Here is an 18,936-nt window from a genome sequence, read left to right as displayed (position 1 = left end):
TTCAAGAAATGCGAGATGCGAATTTATAATTGTGAGATGAATATTCAGAATTGCGAGATGTAATTTTAAGAATTTTGACATGTAAAGTTCATTAATGTAAAGTAAATTTTGAATTCTGGGATGTAATATTACTTAATTTTAACTCAAGATTTGCGAAATGTAAATTCATAATTTTAAGATGTTAATTCAAGAAATGCGAGATGTGAATTTATTATTGCGAGATCTGAATTCAAGAATTGTGAGATGAATATTCAGAATTGCGAGATGTAATTTACAGAATTTTGACATTAATATTCATAATTTCAAGATGTTAATTTAAAGAGATGTAAATTAATTTGTAATTGTGAAATGAATATGTATGATGTAATATGTCATTTAAAGAATTTTGACATGTAAAGTCAAAATTGCCAGATGTAAATTTTTAATTCTACAGTTTAATATTACTTAACTTAAACTCAAGATCTGTGAAATGTAAATTCCAAATTGCGAGATTTATATAAAAAAAAAAATTGTATATTAATTCAAGAATTTTGTGATGTAAATTCGGGAATTGAGAGATGTAAAATGGGGAGATGTAAACTCTATTGAAAGATTTAGAATTAGAATTTAAAAATACAAATAAGAAGAAATAAAAACGGCAACATGTAAATTCAGAATTACAGGGTATAAAACCAGAATTGCAAGGTGTAAATAATTTTTTTTTAAATTCTAAATGTTTCCACAGCTGTTCTGATAAAAACAAAAACATCTAATTTTTTGGGGGTCATAACGGTCATTACATTTTTAGCTAATTTGTATAATTTTTTGCTGAACTAATATTTGAAATCCCCCATGTGTTTCAATAGCTCAGACAGAATGCCTTCAAAAAGCTTTTCCTTTCCCTCCAGTAGCCCATTTAATTTCCTACAGCTTATTTTCCCTCTCTGCTCTTAGATGGACCTGATATGCCACTTCTCAAGGTCAGTCCTACAAAAGCTGTCTTTGTTTCGGGAGAGTCTCTGTTCCTCTCCTGTCAGGCCGACGGCGAGCCAGCTCCTTCAAACACATGGACTTTCAATGGTGAATCCATTCCTGCGTTTTCACCAGGAACAGTCAGTCTCACTGATGTAAAGACCAATCAAAGCGGCGTTTACACCTGCCTGATGATCAACAGCAGAACTAATGCAGCACTCCAGAGAAACATCACTGTGATCGTCTATGGTACGAGTTTGCTATGGTGATTTAATATGGGTAAAATATACATATACAGCATGTTAGGATGTTGTGCATAAAATATTTGGTAACACTTTACAATTTGGTTGTATTGATTAATGTTTAGCTAATGACTTTAATGTTAAAGTATTTTTTATTGTTAGTTCATGTCATTAAATATACACTCACTGGCCACTTTATTAGGTATATCTTACTGGTATCGGGTTGTACCCACTTTTGCCTTCAGAACTGCTTTAAATCTTCGTGGCATAGATTTAACAAGGTACTGGAAATATTCCTCAGAGATTTTGCTCCATATTGACATGATAGCATCACACAGATGCTGCAAATTAGTCGACTGCACATCCTTGATGCAAATCTTCAGTTCCACCACATCCCAAAGGTGCTCTATTGGATTGAGTCCTGGTGGCTATGGAGGCCATTTGAATACAGTGAACTCAAATCTCAAAGACACTGTGGTCATAAAGAGACAATACTCAGGTTGGCTGTGGCGTTGACATGATGCTCAATTGATAGTGATGGGCCCAAAGTGTGCCAAGAAAATATCCCCCACACCATTACACTACCAGTCTGAACCGTTTATTCAAGGCAGTATGGATCCATGCTTTCATGTTGTTGACGCCAAATTCTGACCCGACCAATGTCGCAGCAGAAATCGAGACTCATCAGAGCAGGCAACGTTTCTCCAATCTTCTATTGTCCAATTTTGGTGAGCCTGTGTGAATTGTAGCCTCAGTTTCCTGTTCTTAGCTGACAGGAGTGACCAGGTGTGGTCTTCTGCTGCTGTAGCCCATCCGCCTCAAGGTTCTACCTGTTGTGTGTTCAGAGATGCTCTTCTGCAGACCTTGGTTGTAACGAGTGCTTATTTGAGTTACTGTTGCCTTTCTATCAGCTGTAATCAGTCTGGCCATTCTCCTCTGGCATCAACAAGGCATTTGCTCCGACAGAACTGCTGCTTACTGGATATTTTCTCTTTTTTGGATTATTCTCTGTAAACCCTAGAGATGGTTGTGCGTGAAAATCCCAGTAGATCAGCAGTTTCTGAAATACTCAGACCAGCCCATCTGGCACCAACAACCATGCCACATTATATATATATATATATATATATATATATATATATATATATATATATATATATATATATTATTGCATATACAATGGTCAAATATATAAGTACACCCCTCACAAATCTCTTATTTTAATGAATATTTTCTATAGGCAGCTTTATAAAATTATATTTGTGCATACAGTAGATTAGTCTGTACTGAAGCCAAATCTGGAGATAATCTAACAAAATAACTGTCCCTAATTAGTACGCCCAAATTTATATGATAGAGAAACATATTAAATAAAAAATGTAAATAGAGCAAAATTTAAAAGAAACAAAAAAATGTATACAGTTTTGTTGAATATATGTAGTTTGTATATTTTGCATGAATTTAAAGGTTCTTTCTGTCAATCTATCAATCTGTTTTGTTCAAATGCACTAAAACATATGAGGTATATTCACTGAGAAATGGATAAAAATATTAATTATCAAAATGGGGTGTACTCAATTATGCTAAGCACTGTATATGTAAATTATAAATGATTTTAAATATATATGCTAAAAACGTTTTTATAGTTTCGTTACATGTACGGTAATACACACATATCTTATGTCAAAACAATCTTTTATTTCATAAAATGCCAGTAGTCGCACTTTTTTTCTTTTTTTATTGCAATTTTAGAACAAAGAACATACAAGGGCAATAACAACATTATATTAACATCCAATCAAGTACAATGTAAGAAGAGAGAAAAAAAAATATGGCTTTAAAATAATTAACAGTTCATTTTGCTTTGGTATTTTTTGTTTCTTTTATCGTGCATAGGTAATGACTTATTTCTATTTTAAAGTGAGTAAAATTAGGTTTGTTCACAGCTCATTCACTGATATATTTATGTATTTGTGTGACCAATTAAACTGTCGAGATGAATGGACACATAGGAATATTGATAAGAAGGACTTTACCTGGAATAATAAAGATAAGTCGCGCTTTAATAAAGTGTTTTCCCCTGTCAGAGTCTCCCAGCGGCGCCCCGCAGTGTTCGGTTCAGACGGTGCCTGGAGGAGCAGCACTGCAGTTCCTCTGTGTTTGGCCAGGGGGCGCTCCGGCAGCGCGAGTGTCTTTCCCCAGCCTGAGCGATGCAGGTGGAGAGGGAGATTACAGCATCACTGTGCAGGACATCCACAAATTAAACAGACAAGAAATCATCTGCACAGCTGAACATCCGCTCAGAAGCACACACTGCAGTGTCTTTCCCTGTAAGTCATGCTCTGTTCTTCTGCTGGCACTTTAAAAACATTTTCCAATCAGAAACCTTTTTTAATAATCTTTATGTGCTGTCTAGGATGCTTTTATCCACTCTGAGGGGATTTTGAGTCTTAATTTGACCATTACTTTATTTGTAATTTTGGTGACAAATCTTATTTTGACACATATTTAGGGAAAATGCTTTGAAAAAATATATCAACAATACACTCTGGGCACATTTACTACCCTGTTGTTATGTTTGTGACTGTTTTCCCCCCCTTTAACTCCCATTATAATGACATTTTTGATGGGAAAGCCATGACAGCATATTCAGTAATCATGTATTCTTGATTGTTGCTGATGTTCCCCTACTGTATAACAATAATAGGTCTGTAAAATACCACACAATACACTGGCAGTTTATTAAAGGGCCATGAACCCCCAAAATAACACACGGAGGCATGGGAGACAGACAGTGCCTATGTTTACATGAACATTAGTAATCTAATTATTTGCCTAATTAATAATTTGTGGACTTTAACTGCAATTTGGCACTTTCACTTTCATTCTGGAACATTTCATGCATGCCCCCCATGACAAATGAGATACTGGATGCGAGGAACTGCTGGAAGAGTTTAGTTTTAATGGAATGTTTGATACCGCATGACGTATTGGAGAAGAAAAAATTCCTCTGCATTTCTTGGTAGCTTAGATGCACTTATTAGGTGTATCAATAGTATCAGAAAGCCATGTGTGTATAGACCAGGGGTGTCAAACTCAATTCCTGGAGGGCAGAAGCCCTGCACAGTTTAGTTCCAACCCTGCTCCAACACACTTACCTGTAGGTTTCAAACAAGCCTGAAGGACTCAATTAGTTTGATCAGGTGTGTTTAATTAGGGTTGGAACTAAACTGTGCAGAGCTGCGGCCGTTTTGGAACTGAGTTTGACACCTGTGGTATAGACTATCCTGTCACAAAATGCGCGGAAAGTCCTACACGTTACCAGTAACTTACTGTAAATCAATTACAGCAAAAGTACTGTATTTTCGTTTACATCACCGTTTATTTTGCTGTATGTGTGTTTAGAACATACAAATCTTTACCATACAAGATACAACAATGCACACAATGCATCTTTAAAATGCAGTAACATATTGCACAACTGTACAGTGAAATAAAGTTCATATTACAGTTAAATACTTTCATTATTTTATTCTGAATTCATTAATAGTGTATGAGACAGTTGGTTATGCAGTGGTAACATTTGCAAAGTGCGCCTGCAGCTTTTGACCCCTGGGTGGCGCTTTAATCATAGACTTTACGCAGCAGATGCCCTTCCAGCTGCAACCCATCACTGGGAAACATCCATACACACACTCATTCACACACACATGGACAATTTAGCATACCCAATTCACCTGTACCGCATGTCTTTGGACTGTGGGGGAAACCGATGCAGCCGGAAGAAACCCATGCAAATGCAGGGAGAACATGTAAACTCCACACAGAAATGCCAACTGAACTGACCCAGCCGAAGCTCGAACCAGCAACCCAGTAACCTTCTTTTTGTGAGGCGAGAGCACTACCTACTGCGCCACTGCGTTGCCTTTTAAACACCATTTTAAGGTCAAAGTTATTAGCCCCTTTTAGCTTTAATTACCCTAACCTGCCTAGTTAACCTAATTAACCTAGTTAAACCTTTAAATGTCACTTTAAGCTCTATAGAAATGTCTTGAAAAATATCTAGTCACCACAGTTACTGCATGTAATGCCTTGTGCTAAATTAAGTTATACATTTGTTTGGTTGTTTCTTGTGTTTACCATGCTTTTTCCACTGTAAGTTTTAGAAAGGGGCAGCATGGTAGCTCAGTGGTGAGCACAGTTGTCTTACAGCAAGAAGGTTACTGGTTCGAGACCCGGCTGGGTCAGTTGGCATTTCTGTGTGGAATTTCCATGTTCTTCCCGTGTTGGCGTGGGTTTCCTCTGCGTGCTTCGGTTTCCCCCACAGTCCAAACACATGCGTCATAGGTGAATTGGGGAAAACAAAGTTGGCTGTGCGTGTGTGTAAATGAAAGTTTGGAGTGTATAGGTGTTTCCCAGTACTGGGTTGCGTCTGGAAGGGCATCCGCTGCATAAACACATGCTGGAATAGTTGCAATTCATTCCACTGTGGCAACCCCTAATAAATAAGACCCTAAGCCAAAGCAAAATTAATAAATGAATGTTTTAGAAAAGACACAATATAAGGCGAGAAGCATTGCCTGTAGGCTACAAATATTAAGCAAATACACTTATTACCTTTTTTAGCCAGTATTCACCTTATTGTTCGCTGACGAGCGGGAGCTGCCATTTGAATCTTTTTGGGTCAAGACTTCCGGTCTCATTCACTTCCATTCATTTTTAGACATTAAAAACTGCTCGTTTCGCTGTTTGATGTTGCAAACAGATATTTCCTTATTATATTATATTATTACTTGGTCTGTATAGTCATGCAAAAATTTGTTTGTAGAGCAAGTAGTTTGGCCGTTTTCTGCCGTTTATTATTCCTAGTCATTTCTCCCATAGGCGACTGAATCGGAAGTTCTAAACAATCGAGAAAACAAGTGCACTTCTGCATATTAGAATAAGGTCAATAGTGCGTTGAGGTAAAAAATGGACATTCTAAATCAGGGGTCACCAATCCTGGTCCTGGAGGGCCGGTGTCCTTGCAAGGTTTAGCTTCAACTTGCCTCAACACACCTGCCTGGATGTTTCAAGTATACCTGGTAAGACCTTGATTAGCTTGTTCAGGTGTGTTTGATTAAGGTTGGAGCTAAAATCTGCAAGACACCGGCCCTCTAGGACCGAGATTGGTGAACCCCTGTTCTAAATGCTTAATTTTTTTTTTTACCAAAGTATGATAAAAATCTGGAAATACGCAAATCAATGTGCAGTGAAGTGCATTTATGAGCAATTCCGTGCAAATGTCTACCTTGCCATAAAAAAAAAAAAAATTCAGCAAAATTAAGAAACCCTTTGCACATTTTTTTGGTTAAGCAAGCTGTTACATGCCTGGGGGTGTTGCTCTGTTGTTCCCTCCTCCCCTCTCTGTTTCTATTTGCTGTCTCCTATACCTCTAAAATCTAGGTGTTCCGATTGGTTGGCAGAGTTCTCCCGAGTGGACCAATCAGAAGAGGATGGGTGTTATTTAAACGCTCCAGTGATGACTCAGCCCTGATGAGAGGGGGATCCATATTGTTTGTTGCTGCTGTGGTTTTGTAACTTTTGGTGCCTATCTTGTGCTCGGGTTCGCTTTAAAGAAAGTTTTTGTGATTTAAAAATACCTAGAGGGAAGTGAAGGGAAGTATGTCACGTGACTTAAATTTTACACACACGTAGTAGATTTTTTTTGTTATTCCACTAGGTTAGAGGCGGGTGCTACCATATATGTATGTTTGTTCCAGTCAGTGCAGTTGAGTAAGGGGCGTGTGACCCTGAAAATGTTTTTTTTTCTTATTTACATATTTCTCTTTAGTTATTTAGAGGTGGGGGAGGGATTAGTTAGCGGGTGTTTAATTTGTTATTTTCTTTGATTTGGCACCGCTTATTCTCCTTCCCTCCATCAGGTATTTTTGTTTACTTTTTGCATTTGTATTTTGTTTTATTGTACATATTTGTAAATATACTTTGGGTGATTTAAATATTCACTTCTTTATCTTTATTGTAATAAAGCGAACCAGTTTTTTTTGCCACGTCGTTGTCTGTGTTGATTCAAAGCAGCTATCTCAGAGGAATTCCTTAAATATTGGGTTGTCATAATTATGTTAAGCCCTTTTTCATCCTCCGAGCCACACGGGGCGTAACACAAGCATTTACAGTACTTTAAACATTCTCAAAAATGTCTCTGTCAGTGTTTTCAAACAATTATATTTGATTTACTCAAGTGGAAATTTCACATCCGTCACACCCATAACCAAGCTTTTTCCTCATAAATGCAAAAATGTGCAATAAAATAAAATCAATCACGTTTGTCCTATAGTAAAACAACTCTTATCCTTTTGATTAGTGTTGTATCTTTTGGGTCGTGCAGTTTAATTCACAGAATTTCTACAAAGTATGTTGTATACTGTAAAGCTTTTCGGTCACATCCAAAGTGCATGTATTTTTTCTCATATAAAATATACAAAAATGTTTGCAGATTGATAATTTTCTGATCCCAGAACAGATATTTTGGACAATATAGAATCATGTTTCAGTATAATATTAACATACATTTAACCTGTGTATTTATATTTTGAGTTTTTACTGCAAATGTCACATCCACAATACTGAAAATGCTTTTGTATATTACATTAAGTGTTACAAATGAATGTGATCTGGTTATGTTGCAGCTGCTCCTGTGGATTTTCTGGCGGTAGTTTCCACCAGTGTGAGTGCAGATGATCAGATGATGGTTCTGATGGTCTGCTCTCCTGAAGCCACACCTGAAGCTCTTGTGTTCTGGATGAAGAGCGGAGAGCGCCTGCAGAATGACCACAAATACCAGATCAGCACAAACACAACTCAGCTCAGGATTCGGGATTTTAATGCCTCTTCTGCAGACCTGGACACCTACACCTGCTCTGCTGTCAACCCTCTTGGAAACAAAACTCTGCACACCACACTGACTGGTATGGGTCTGTTTTAGTCTTATGAGGTATAATTAGTTGTTTTAGACTTCCGGATGTTAGATATAAAAATATTAGTGCTGAGCAAAATATAAAATCAAATCAAAATATAATTTAAAGTAAAAGTTTGTTTTCACGTAATATATGCGTGTGTACTGTTTATATTATTCAGTGCATTCGGAAAGTATTCATGGCGCTTCACTTTTTCCACATTTGTTATGTTACAGCCTTATTCCAAAATGTATTAAATTTATTTATTTCCTCAAATTCTTCACACAATCCTCCATAATGACAATGTAAAAAAAGAAAATAGTTTTTGAAATTGTTGCAAATTTATAAAAAATAAAAAACCTGAAAAATCACATGTACATCAGTATTCACAGCCTTTGCGTAATACTTTGTTGATGCACCTTCACGCATCAAGTGTTTTTGAGTATGATGCCACAAGCTTGGCACACCTGTCTTTGCCCAATTTTTGCCCATTCCTCTTTGCAGTACCTCTCAAGCTCTATCAGGTTGGATGTAAAGCGACAGTGTACAGCTATTTTCAGATCTCTCCAGAGATGTTCAATAGGATTTAGGTCTGGGCTCTGGCTGGGCCACTCAAGGACATTCTCGGGGCTGTTGTGAAGCCACTCCATTGATATTTTGGCGGTGTGCTTGAGTCATTGTGCTGCTGGAAGATGAACCATCGCCCCAGTCTGAGGTCAAGAGCACTCTGAAGCAGGTCTTCATTCAGGATGTCTCTGTGCATTGCTGCATTCATATTTCCCTCTATCCTGACTAGTCTTCCAGTTCCTGCAGTTCCTCACCACCATGCTTTACTGTAGGGATGGTATTAGCCTGGCGATGAGCGCTGCCTGCTATTCTCCAAACGTAACGCCTGGCATTCACTCTAAAGAGTTCAATTTGAGTCTCATCAGACCAAAGAATTTAGTTTCTTATAGTCTGAGAGTCCTTCAGATGCCTTTTGGCAAATTCCAGGCGGGGAGTGGTTTCCTTCTGGCCACTCTACCATACAGGCCTGATTGGTGGATTGTTGCACAGATGGTTGTTCTTCTGTAAGGTTCTCCTCTCTCCACAGAAGAATGCTGGAGCTTAGACAGAGTGACCATCGGGTTATTGATCACCTCCCTGACTAAGGCCCTTCTCCCCCGATCACTTAGATGGCCGGCCAGCTCTAGGAAGAGTCCTGGTGGTTCAGAACATCTTCTGCTTAAGGATGATGGAGGCCGCTGTGCTCATTGGAACTTTCAGAGCAGCAGTTTTTCTGTAACTACACACAATTCCTTTGTCTTCATGCTTGGTTTATGATTTGACATGCACTGTCAACCCTGGGAGCTTATATAGACAGATGTATACCTTTTCAAACATGTCCAATCAACTGAATTGACCACAGGTGAACTCCAATGAAGCTGCTGAATTATCTCAATAATGATCAGTGAAAAAAGAATGTACCTGAGCTCAATTTACAGCTTCAGGGCAAAGGCTGTGAATACTGATGCACATGTGATTGTCCAGGTTTTTTATTTTTAATAAATTTGCAACAATTTCATAAAATCTGAATTCACATTGTCATTATGGGGTATTGTGTGTAGAATTTTGATTATATTAATTGATTTGTTTTATATTTACACTTATAATTTTTTTCAAAAAAAGTTTTAGTTTTGTTTTTATGTATGTGTGTGCATTACATATTCATAATAAATGTATATATAATCTTCTATTTTAGATGTGATTAATCATGACAAATCTTTTGCCAGCACTAATATTTTATTTTTATTTATTTATTTATTTATTTATTTCAATTAATTATGTGGTTATTTACATTTATTTATTAACATTACTGAAAAAAGGATAAAAAAATTGGTCCAAAAATATGAAGCCATTTTAAACACTGATAATAGTAAAAAAGAAGATTAAACTCTTCAATGTTTGGACTTTCAGAAGTGAAAATTAAACCACACTAAACTGAGCTAAACTGAACTTCAACTCTGTAAACTAGACTTACACAGTTTCAATTTACTAGAACTTCTATGTGAAGCTGCTTTGACACATTTTACAGTGTAAAAGTGCTATAAAAATAAAGATAAAATAAATTGAATTGGAGCAAAAATTCTGCATATTAAAATGATTCCTGTAGTATCATGTTACACTAAAGACTGGAGAAATGATGATGAAAATGCAGCTTCAAATAACAGGAAAAAAAAAACTGCAATTCTTCTCTGAATATCTCTTTTTTTTTTTTTTTTTTTTTTTTTTTAAGGTCCTCAAATCTCCAACTCAAGTGTTTTGTCAAATGAGGATGGTACAGAAGTTACTCTTACATGGGATGTTCCTCTCACCTCTGTTATTACAGGTACAGGACAATGAGCATACAGTAAGTGATACCATTCAAGCTTTACTTATGAATCAAAAATTAAACGTTTGTCATATTCAGTGGGGATTTAAAATGCTCATTTCACTTTGAAAGGCTTTGATATACAAATGAAAGATCCAGTCCATCTGAACCTGAACTAAGCTGAAACTGAATTTATTTGTATTGTTTGCTACTTCTGGAATTATTTTTAATATTATTCATTCATTCATTCGTTTTCTTTACGGCTTAGTCCCTTTATTAATCTGGGGTCTCCACAGTGGAATGAACCGCCAACTTATTCAGCATATGTTTTATGCAGCAGATGCCCTTCCAGCTGTGCAGTGGGTAGCACAATTGCCTCACAGCAAAAAGGTTTCTGGTTCGAGCCCCCGCTGGTTAAGTTGGTATTCCTGTATGGAGTTTGCATGTTCTCCCCGTGTTGGCATGGGTTTCCTCCGGGTGCTCCGGTTTCCCCCACAGTCCAAACACATGCGGTATAGATGAATTGGGTAAGCTAAATTGGCGGTAGAGTATGTGTGTGAATGACTGTGCATGGATGTTTCCCAGTGATGGGTTGCAGCTGGAAGGGCATCCTCTGAGTAAAGCATGCTGGATATGTTGGTGGTTCATTCCGCTGTGACGGTAGAAGATAAAAAATGTATTATAATAAATACATTTTGTAAAAATGTTATTATTAAAACCAAGCAAATAAACATAAAAACCTTTACAATAAGGTTGTAATAATTAATGTTAGTTAATGCATTTACTAACATCAGCAAACAATGAACAATTAATTTATTACAATATTTATTCCTAACCTTAGTTAATGAAAATACTGTTATTAACAATAAATACATTAACTAATGAAACATTTTAAATGAAATGAGGTTAAAACCAATAAAAACATTTGACTACAAAAATATAATGTAAATAGAAACTGTATCAATATTAAGCTGTGTATTAAAGATGTGCATTTTACATTGAAAGGCTTTGACATCCAGATGAAAGGTCCAGAGTTTTCTCAGCCCGATGTGAACACAGCAGATTTCCACACTATACAGATAATGCCGGCGTTCAGCAGAAGCGCAGGCATCTCTGCACTCGACCCTAAATCCACATACTATTTCAGAATCATCCCTAAAGCCGGCAGAACTGCAGGAGAACAGTCGGAGAACCATCGCATCGGGCCAGGTGACGTCAATCAAAAATCTTAACAAGCTAAAACAGGCTCATATTATGGAAGGGAAAATGGTCTGAGATAAAAGTGCTGGATGTACTTTGAAAATACTTTGAAACTAGACATGAATCTTAAGAAAAGCATTTCAGACAGATTTTAATAGATTGAATGACTTATTTATGAGTCATTTAGGCAATGGCTATCAGTTTTTTTTAAGGGCGGAGCTATCAGTTTTTAGGGTGGAACTATTAGTCCTTTAAGGAGGAGCTAGAAGTCCTTTAGGGATAAGCTAGAAGTCCTTTAGGGAGGGGTTAGAAGTTCTTTAGGGCAGAGCCATCAGTTCTTTGGGACGTTGCTTTCAGTCCTTTAGGGGGAGGCTGGAAGTCCTTTTTGGCGGGGCTAGAAGTCATTTAGGGCGGAGCTATCAGTCCTTCAGGGAGGAGCTGGAAGTCCTTTATGTCGAAGCTATCAGTCCTTTTAGGAGGGGTTGAAAATCCTAAGGGTGGGGCTATCACTCCTTTGGGCCAGGACTAGAAGTCATTTAGGGAAGAGCTATCAGTCCTTTAGAGCAGGGGTTTCCCAAACTTTTTAGCCCGCGACCCCCAAAATAACAATGTCAGTAACTCGCGACCCCCATTTTTCAAAGTGGTTATAATGTAAATATATATATAAACGTTGCAGACACAACTATAGGCCCATATAAACATGAGCATAATGACAACACATAAATGCAACATATAATGTTTTTTTTTAATCATTTATTAATTTATTTACATTTTAATATAAAAATTTAAATCTGATGGCTGATTTTTGTTTGTATGTTGTTGTTTCTTTGACACAACTATTAATCTTCTGTGGGTTATGAATAAAATATGACAATTCAAATAGTTGAATAAAATTTATTTAAATTTTGGAAATCACCAAGCGACCCCTTGTCATTGTCCCGCGACCCCCCAGGGGGTCCCCACCCCCACTTTGAGAACCACTGCTTTAGAGAGGGGCTGGAATTTCTTTAGGGCGGGGCTATCACTCCTTTGGGCCGGGACTAGAACTCATTTAAGGCAGAGCTATCAGTCATTTAGGGAGGGGCTGGAATTTTTTAGGGCGGGGCTATTACTTTATTAGGACAGGACTAGAAATCATTAAGGGTGGAACTATCAGTCCTTTAGGGTGGGGTTATAATTAATTTAAGAAGGAGCTATAAGTCTTTTAGGGCACAGGTATCAGTCCTTTATGGAGGGACTACTTTTATATGTCAGTCAGTCATTAATGGCAGAGCTATCAGTTATTTAGGGAGGGACTATCAGTCTTTTAAAGTGGAGCTATCAGTAATTTATGGCGGGGCTACGAGTTCTTTAGGGCTGAGCTATCAGTGCTTTAGGGTGGGGTTGTAAGTCTTTTAGGGTGGAGCTATCAGATCCTTAGCAGTGGGACTATTTTTATATGTCAATTTTTGAGCTATGTAATTCATAAACTCTTGAATCAGCACAGCTGCATAGTGTACACAACTATGACTGAGGATGCTTTAATCACAAAACAGAGTCGCAGTTTGTGGACGTTAAATCGGGTTTATTTTGTACAGTAACTTAATGGATATAATGCTATAATGGATCTACACAACTATACAGCTGTAATTACCCGTTTTGTGGGCATCCTGTCATATTTGCCACAAGGGGATGAATAAAGTGATCACAATGTGTTAAACTCGCTTGCGTGTCTAAGTTGTTATTTGCAGTGTTTATACATCTGACCCTGGTTATCCTTCTCTGAACGTTAATGTTCCGAGAGTGAGCGGGAGAACCAGCTCATTTGCATTTAAAGACACAGGCACAAAGCAGCTACAATTCCCTCTCACGCAAAAATTGACATAACAGGGTATAATAAATGATCTGATGGGTATTTTGACTTGAATCGTTACAGATACATTCTGGTGACTTAATTTACATCTTGTAAAAAGGGCAAAAATGTGAGCCCTTAATTAAATCAGCTTTCGTGCAGTCCTGTGATGCTTGTATGTGTGTGTATTTTCAGCTGCTGAACTTAGTGTTGCTGCCGTCGCTGCTTTATCTGCTGGAATCCCCTGTGGTCTGCTTCTGCTCTTCATCCTTATCGGCTTCATCTACTGTGCGACTCAAGGTGAGACTGCTTGAAATGTCTCAGTTTCTGTGGATTTACTAGATTTAATAGGGATGTGATTGAGAAAAACTGACGGCATGTTTTTGTTCAAATATGTTCAAATGAAAATATTCCTATTTAGAGCATTTTTACAGAATATGAGAGTTGGTTGGAAAAAAACAAATGATTTAACTTCAGTATTAATTAATTAATTAATTAATTAATTAATTTATTTATTTATTTACTTACTCCTTTTAATTATTTTAATTGTTCACCTTAAACTGAGAAAATTAGAAATTTGTACTCCCTTTTAATCACAGCTATGCGTTGCATTTAATGAATTTATTCATAATTATTTAATTTTTAATAAATTAAAATTAATTAATGAATTAAAAAATTAAATGATTAAAGCAGTTCAGTGGTTAGCACTGTTGCCTCACAGCAAGAAGATCACTGGTTCAAGTTCCGACTGGGCCAGTTGGCATTTCTGTGTGGAGTTTGCATGTTCTCCCTGTGTTGGCATGGGTTTCCTCTGGGTGCTTCGCAGGTCCAAAGACATGCGCTTTAGGTGAATTGAATAAACTAAACTGTCCGTAGTGTATGTGTGTTAATGAGTGTGTATGGATGTTTTCCAGTACTGGGTTGCAGCTGAAAGGGCATCAGCTAGGTAAAACATATGCTGGATAAGTTGGTGGTTCATTCCGCTGTGGCGGCCCCTGAATAATAAAGAGACTTAACCGAAGGACAATGAATGAATGAATGAATCTAATCAAATAAATTCATTTAATTTTCCTCCATCAGACCGAAGATATCCAGTCTCCAGAGCCGTGGAGAAGGTAAAAGTGGACTCTTTTGTCAGATACTAAAGGCTGCTCTTCATCTACGCTAAGGTATTTTTCTCCTGTCTTCAGGTTGTCGTCTCTCAATCGGCTCTCAATCCTCATAATCTCCTGAGAGCAAGATTAAAAACCCCAGCAGATGACAGACTCCAGCAGGTAAAGATTCAGACTCAGAGTCATAATGGATCTTTTGTGTTCATCAGAATGAGCTTTATTCATCAACTGTGCACAAACACATTAATTTGGGTAACATATTTTCTTTCAAGAGATCACACCTAGCTGATGATCAGTAAAGCGTAATTGGCATGCTGTCCTGAGAGAGAGCCCTGAGCTCGTAATATCCTCGAACCCGGGGCTCCCTCCCGGTAGAAGGGCGAGAGGGTAGTTCGAGCTCAGGTAGGTCTCGAGAACTCCCCTGCTTGACGTTGTGTGAAGTGTAAACTAAGGTTATCTTAGGTTGATGGATTAGTCGAATTTGCATGGTGTATGTTTTTGGACAGTGGGAGGATACGAGGGAACCCAGATGAAACCCAAGCAAAAACGACAAGAACATGAAAACTTTGCACAGAAATCCCAACCGGCCCGATAGGAGGTTGGAGTAGCGGTGTTCTTACTGTGAGGCAACAGTGCTAACCACTGGGCCGCCGTGCCGCCCTATCTGAAAAAAGGGTGGCAAGTAGGGGTGGAGGGGGGCGGGGTAACTTCTGGAGTGAAAAGCTCTGGTTATTTATAATGCGTCCGTAATCAAATAGGGCAGATTATGCAGCTAATGTGGTACCAGCCGTGTTGATCATAAGCATGTGATCCTCTCGAAATTAGTTTATAAATAAACCGCACAACATTAATATATATTATACAGTTATTATATATTATACATTAGTCAACAATTGAAGTGGATCAAAAAAGTTGTCCTAAGACCACAATGGGTTTTGTTCAATAGTTTTTGGGCAACTTTGCTGAAAGGTGATGATCTATTTGAAATGTTGACGACTGTCGAAAAGTGATATCTCTCTTTCTCTCTAAAACAATCACTTCTGCATTTCAGAATAAGACCAAAACTATTAGTTGATAAAGCATAAATGGTTTAAACTGTAATTTTTTACTGCGTTTTGTCACATTTTTCAGCCTGAACGAGCCGATCCTGTGTCTTCAGTGGACTCGTCTGTGCGAATGACCACCGCTGTCTGAATCTGATGGACTGGTACACCACAAGCATGTATCCTATAATCATCCAATGCGTTTATTTCAATTTTTGGTTTTGACAAATTATGTGTTGCACGTTCTGTTTGGGGAACTTCCACTCAAAAGAAACAAACAAATATTTTAGATAATAAAGCTGTGCTACATATTAACCACGGATGTAGTGAAAGGCATAAGGCTGTATTTTTATCTGTCATGAAAATAATGATATGCTTTATATTTTAACGTGACATTAAAGAGACAGTTCACCCAAAAATGTCAATTCTGTCATTTATTCACTCTTGTTTTAAACCTATATGAGTTTCTTTCTTCTGTTGAACACAAAAGAAGATAATTTGAGGAAAGTTGGAAACGTGTAACCACTGACTTCCTCATGTCATTGTGAAAACCCTTACCGCCCGTATATATTCAACCCAGGCTCATTCTGAAAACGTAGTCCCGCAGTAATTTCTGGAGGCCGCGAATTATGTAGCCGGAGGTACGTATGGCTGCATTTAATTTTTTAAGCGAACGCTACGTGTGATGAAACTCCTTTTTCGCGCTTATTGGCTGACCCCTTGACCCTCCGTGTGGAGGGCTTTCCCGCCCCAACCAGTTTGTCCGGTTAGCTCGTCGTGCACATCGGCGGACTTAAGACGCAGAGAAGGAGCTGACCACGACGATAACGACCGGGTTTGAGTCCAGGGAAAAGTGGTTCCAGAAATCAGGTCCAAAAATAAAATCAACAAGTTTATAACAGGGGGAGGATGTGGTAAAATCCAAAAACGTGGTAAAAAAATCAGACGAGGGCTTTTTCTTTTTCTGGACGGCTTTTATAAATCACCGGTTGGGTTTGGGGAAGCTAGCCGGCGGGCAGGTCAATCGGTAAAACTGGTTGGGTTTAGGGAAGGAGGAGAGTGGGTTAGCCGATTGGCTGGTTGCCAGTCAATCATTCAGCCAGTCAGACAGACGGTCACTCGACAGCGGCCTTCGGTGGGTTTATGCGAGAACAGCGCGAGTGCATACAGCACTCGACGAGGGACATTTGAGATGCGAAAAAGCGCACACATCGGCCTCTTGCGGATTCGCAAAAACTGCAATAATATGTACCTCCCAGGACGTATTTCGCGGTCTCCAGAAATGTCCACGGGGCCAACGTGTTCAGAATGAGCCTGCGTTGTATATATTTCTGGAAATTGTGATCTATGTCGCCAGAGCTACGTATTGAGAGAGAGAGCTACGACTTGGGGGTGCTTAGGTTCAGGGGTGAGATGTCTGAATAACACTGTTGAGAACCGGGTACTGTTTACTGTGGTGTTAGTAACTACTATGAAGCATGTTTCGGGCGGCCTCTGCGATCGGATCCCATACCAATGTTGGCGACCCGGGGGTTTCACAGACTGTACCAAAATGCTGGCGGGTGGAGGTGGTTGGGATTACAGGAGTTTACGGGAGGAATAAATAACAAAATGGGTGGAGACAAGTCGGAAATACGGGAGACTCCCAGGAAAAACAGGAGTGTCGGCAGGTATGCTCACACATACACTATACACTCTGACTACTTCAATACTGTTGATAAGCCGTAGCAGGCATTTCGCTCTGTCTCGTGCTGAACACTGTCGACCATTTGCAACAGACTGTCATCGGTCCATCAGCGCAGATTAGCTTCGCGCTAAGGAGGGATTTGGGAACAATTGAATCACTGAACGATTCATATGGGAGTCGCTGGGATAGTTAGGTAAAAATAAATGCATTTTATAAGACAATGAAAGTGTTTTTTGACCTTGCATGCAGATCAGCCTGTTGTTGGAAACTTTAAAAACCAAAATATGATCCTTTTTAATATATAATAGGGGCTCTTTAACTTATGCACTGTTGTCTTTTTTCCAAGCTGTTCATCCCATCAGTGTCATTGCATTGTCAGACATAGAGTCACGGACATGTGATGTGATGTGAGTGAAAAAGTGCACAAACTTCATCATCATCATCATCATGGTTGCGTTCGCCGGAGTGTCACGCTGGATCCGGAGAGCAGGCCTGAATGAAAGTGTGCGCTTCAGCATGTTGCATTGACCGGCGCAGTACTGCAAGCCTCTGCACATCACATGTAAAAGGATGCAATCAAAGATTTATTAAAGCTTTTGTAAAAATTCACTTTGTTTGCAATGCAAATGTTTTTATTATGCATTATACCCATTATTATAGCTTTATTTGAGTAGTATAATGTATTATAGGTTTATTATACGGAGTATAATATATTATAGATTTATTATAATTAGCATAATATATTCATTTATTCATTCTTTTTCTTTTCGGCTTAGTCCCTTTATTAATCTGGGGTTGCCACAGTGGAATGAACCGCCAACTTATCCGGCAGGGAAATTAACATAAGTATCATGTTGCCATATGGTTATGCCGTGCAGTAGAGCGGTTTGTCAAACTTAATTCCTGGAGGGCCGAAGCCCTGCACAGTTTAGTTCCAACCCTGCTCCAACACACTTACCTGTAGGTTTCAAACAAGCCTGAAGGACTCAATTAGTTTGATCAGGTGTGTTTAATTAGGGTTTGAACTAAACTGTGCAGAGCTGCGGCCCTTTTGGAACTTGTTTGACACCTGTGCAGTAGAGCGTTAAATTGTACTACAAATTTTGAAAAATGTTTCATTACAATCCTAAAACATGTGAATGACTGCAGATACTGAATCAGATATTTTTCTGAAGTAAATTAGTCATGCTTGGTTACCGAATCCCAATATAAATAAAAGATATAAATTGCAATGTTGTGCAACCGTACACTTTTGTATGATTAATGTTTTGCACATCACACAAGTTCTGCAAAAGTAGAGTGTTTGCACAGATTTAATCTGCAGGAAGTTTATAATCATAACCATTAGTGGTGTTATAGTGCGTGCGATACGTGCAAAACTTATCGCTTAAGGTGAAACGAAAAGCGTTGTTTTTGCATTTAACAAGTGAGTCTCACAGCGATGTGCATCAGTAATGTGGGATTTAATTCATCCAGAGATAAAATCAAATATATCTTATACATAAACAGTACAGTGCTCCGCATAAATGAGTACGCCACTCACAGATCTCTCTTTTAAATTCAT

At 38.3% G+C, this 18,936-nt stretch overlaps 1 protein-coding gene across 13 annotated transcripts in view; it reads left to right on the top strand.

Annotated features, from left to right (window-relative positions):
• vsig10l (V-set and immunoglobulin domain containing 10 like) overlaps positions 1-16,557 on the top strand; it is a 31,330-nt gene extending 14,773 nt beyond the window's left edge. For 4 of the 13 annotated variants that reach the window (XR_012392568.1, XR_012392570.1, XR_012392569.1 and 1 more), the window contains 9 exons: positions 934-1,200; positions 3,281-3,523; positions 7,883-8,161; positions 10,425-10,538; positions 11,505-11,708; positions 13,726-13,830; positions 14,611-14,645; positions 14,721-14,804; positions 15,774-16,100. Coding sequence is in view for 7 of the 13 variants with exons in the window: in XM_068214261.2 (XP_068070362.1) it covers positions 934-1,200; positions 3,281-3,523; positions 7,883-8,161; positions 10,425-10,517; positions 11,505-11,708; positions 13,726-13,830; positions 14,611-14,645; positions 14,721-14,804; positions 15,774-15,836 (1,373 nt within the window). In the remaining 6 variants the exon portion in view is untranslated. Of the gene's footprint in view, positions 1-933; positions 1,339-3,205; positions 4,942-5,520; positions 6,856-7,882; positions 8,162-10,424; positions 10,539-11,504; positions 11,709-13,725; positions 13,831-14,610; positions 14,646-14,720; positions 14,805-15,773 lie in introns of those variants that run through there. The other 9 variants (XM_068214261.2, XM_073926771.1, XM_073926770.1 and 6 more) reach the window with 4 other exon arrangements.
• Positions 16,558-18,936: the final 2,379 nt, after the last annotated feature.

The sequence above is a fragment of the Danio rerio genome, chromosome 16 (genome assembly GCF_049306965.1).
Source record: "Danio rerio strain Tuebingen ecotype United States chromosome 16, GRCz12tu, whole genome shotgun sequence".
Taxonomy (NCBI): Eukaryota; Metazoa; Chordata; class Actinopteri; order Cypriniformes; family Danionidae; genus Danio; species Danio rerio.
This window is presented reverse-complemented; position numbering and strand designations above follow the sequence as displayed.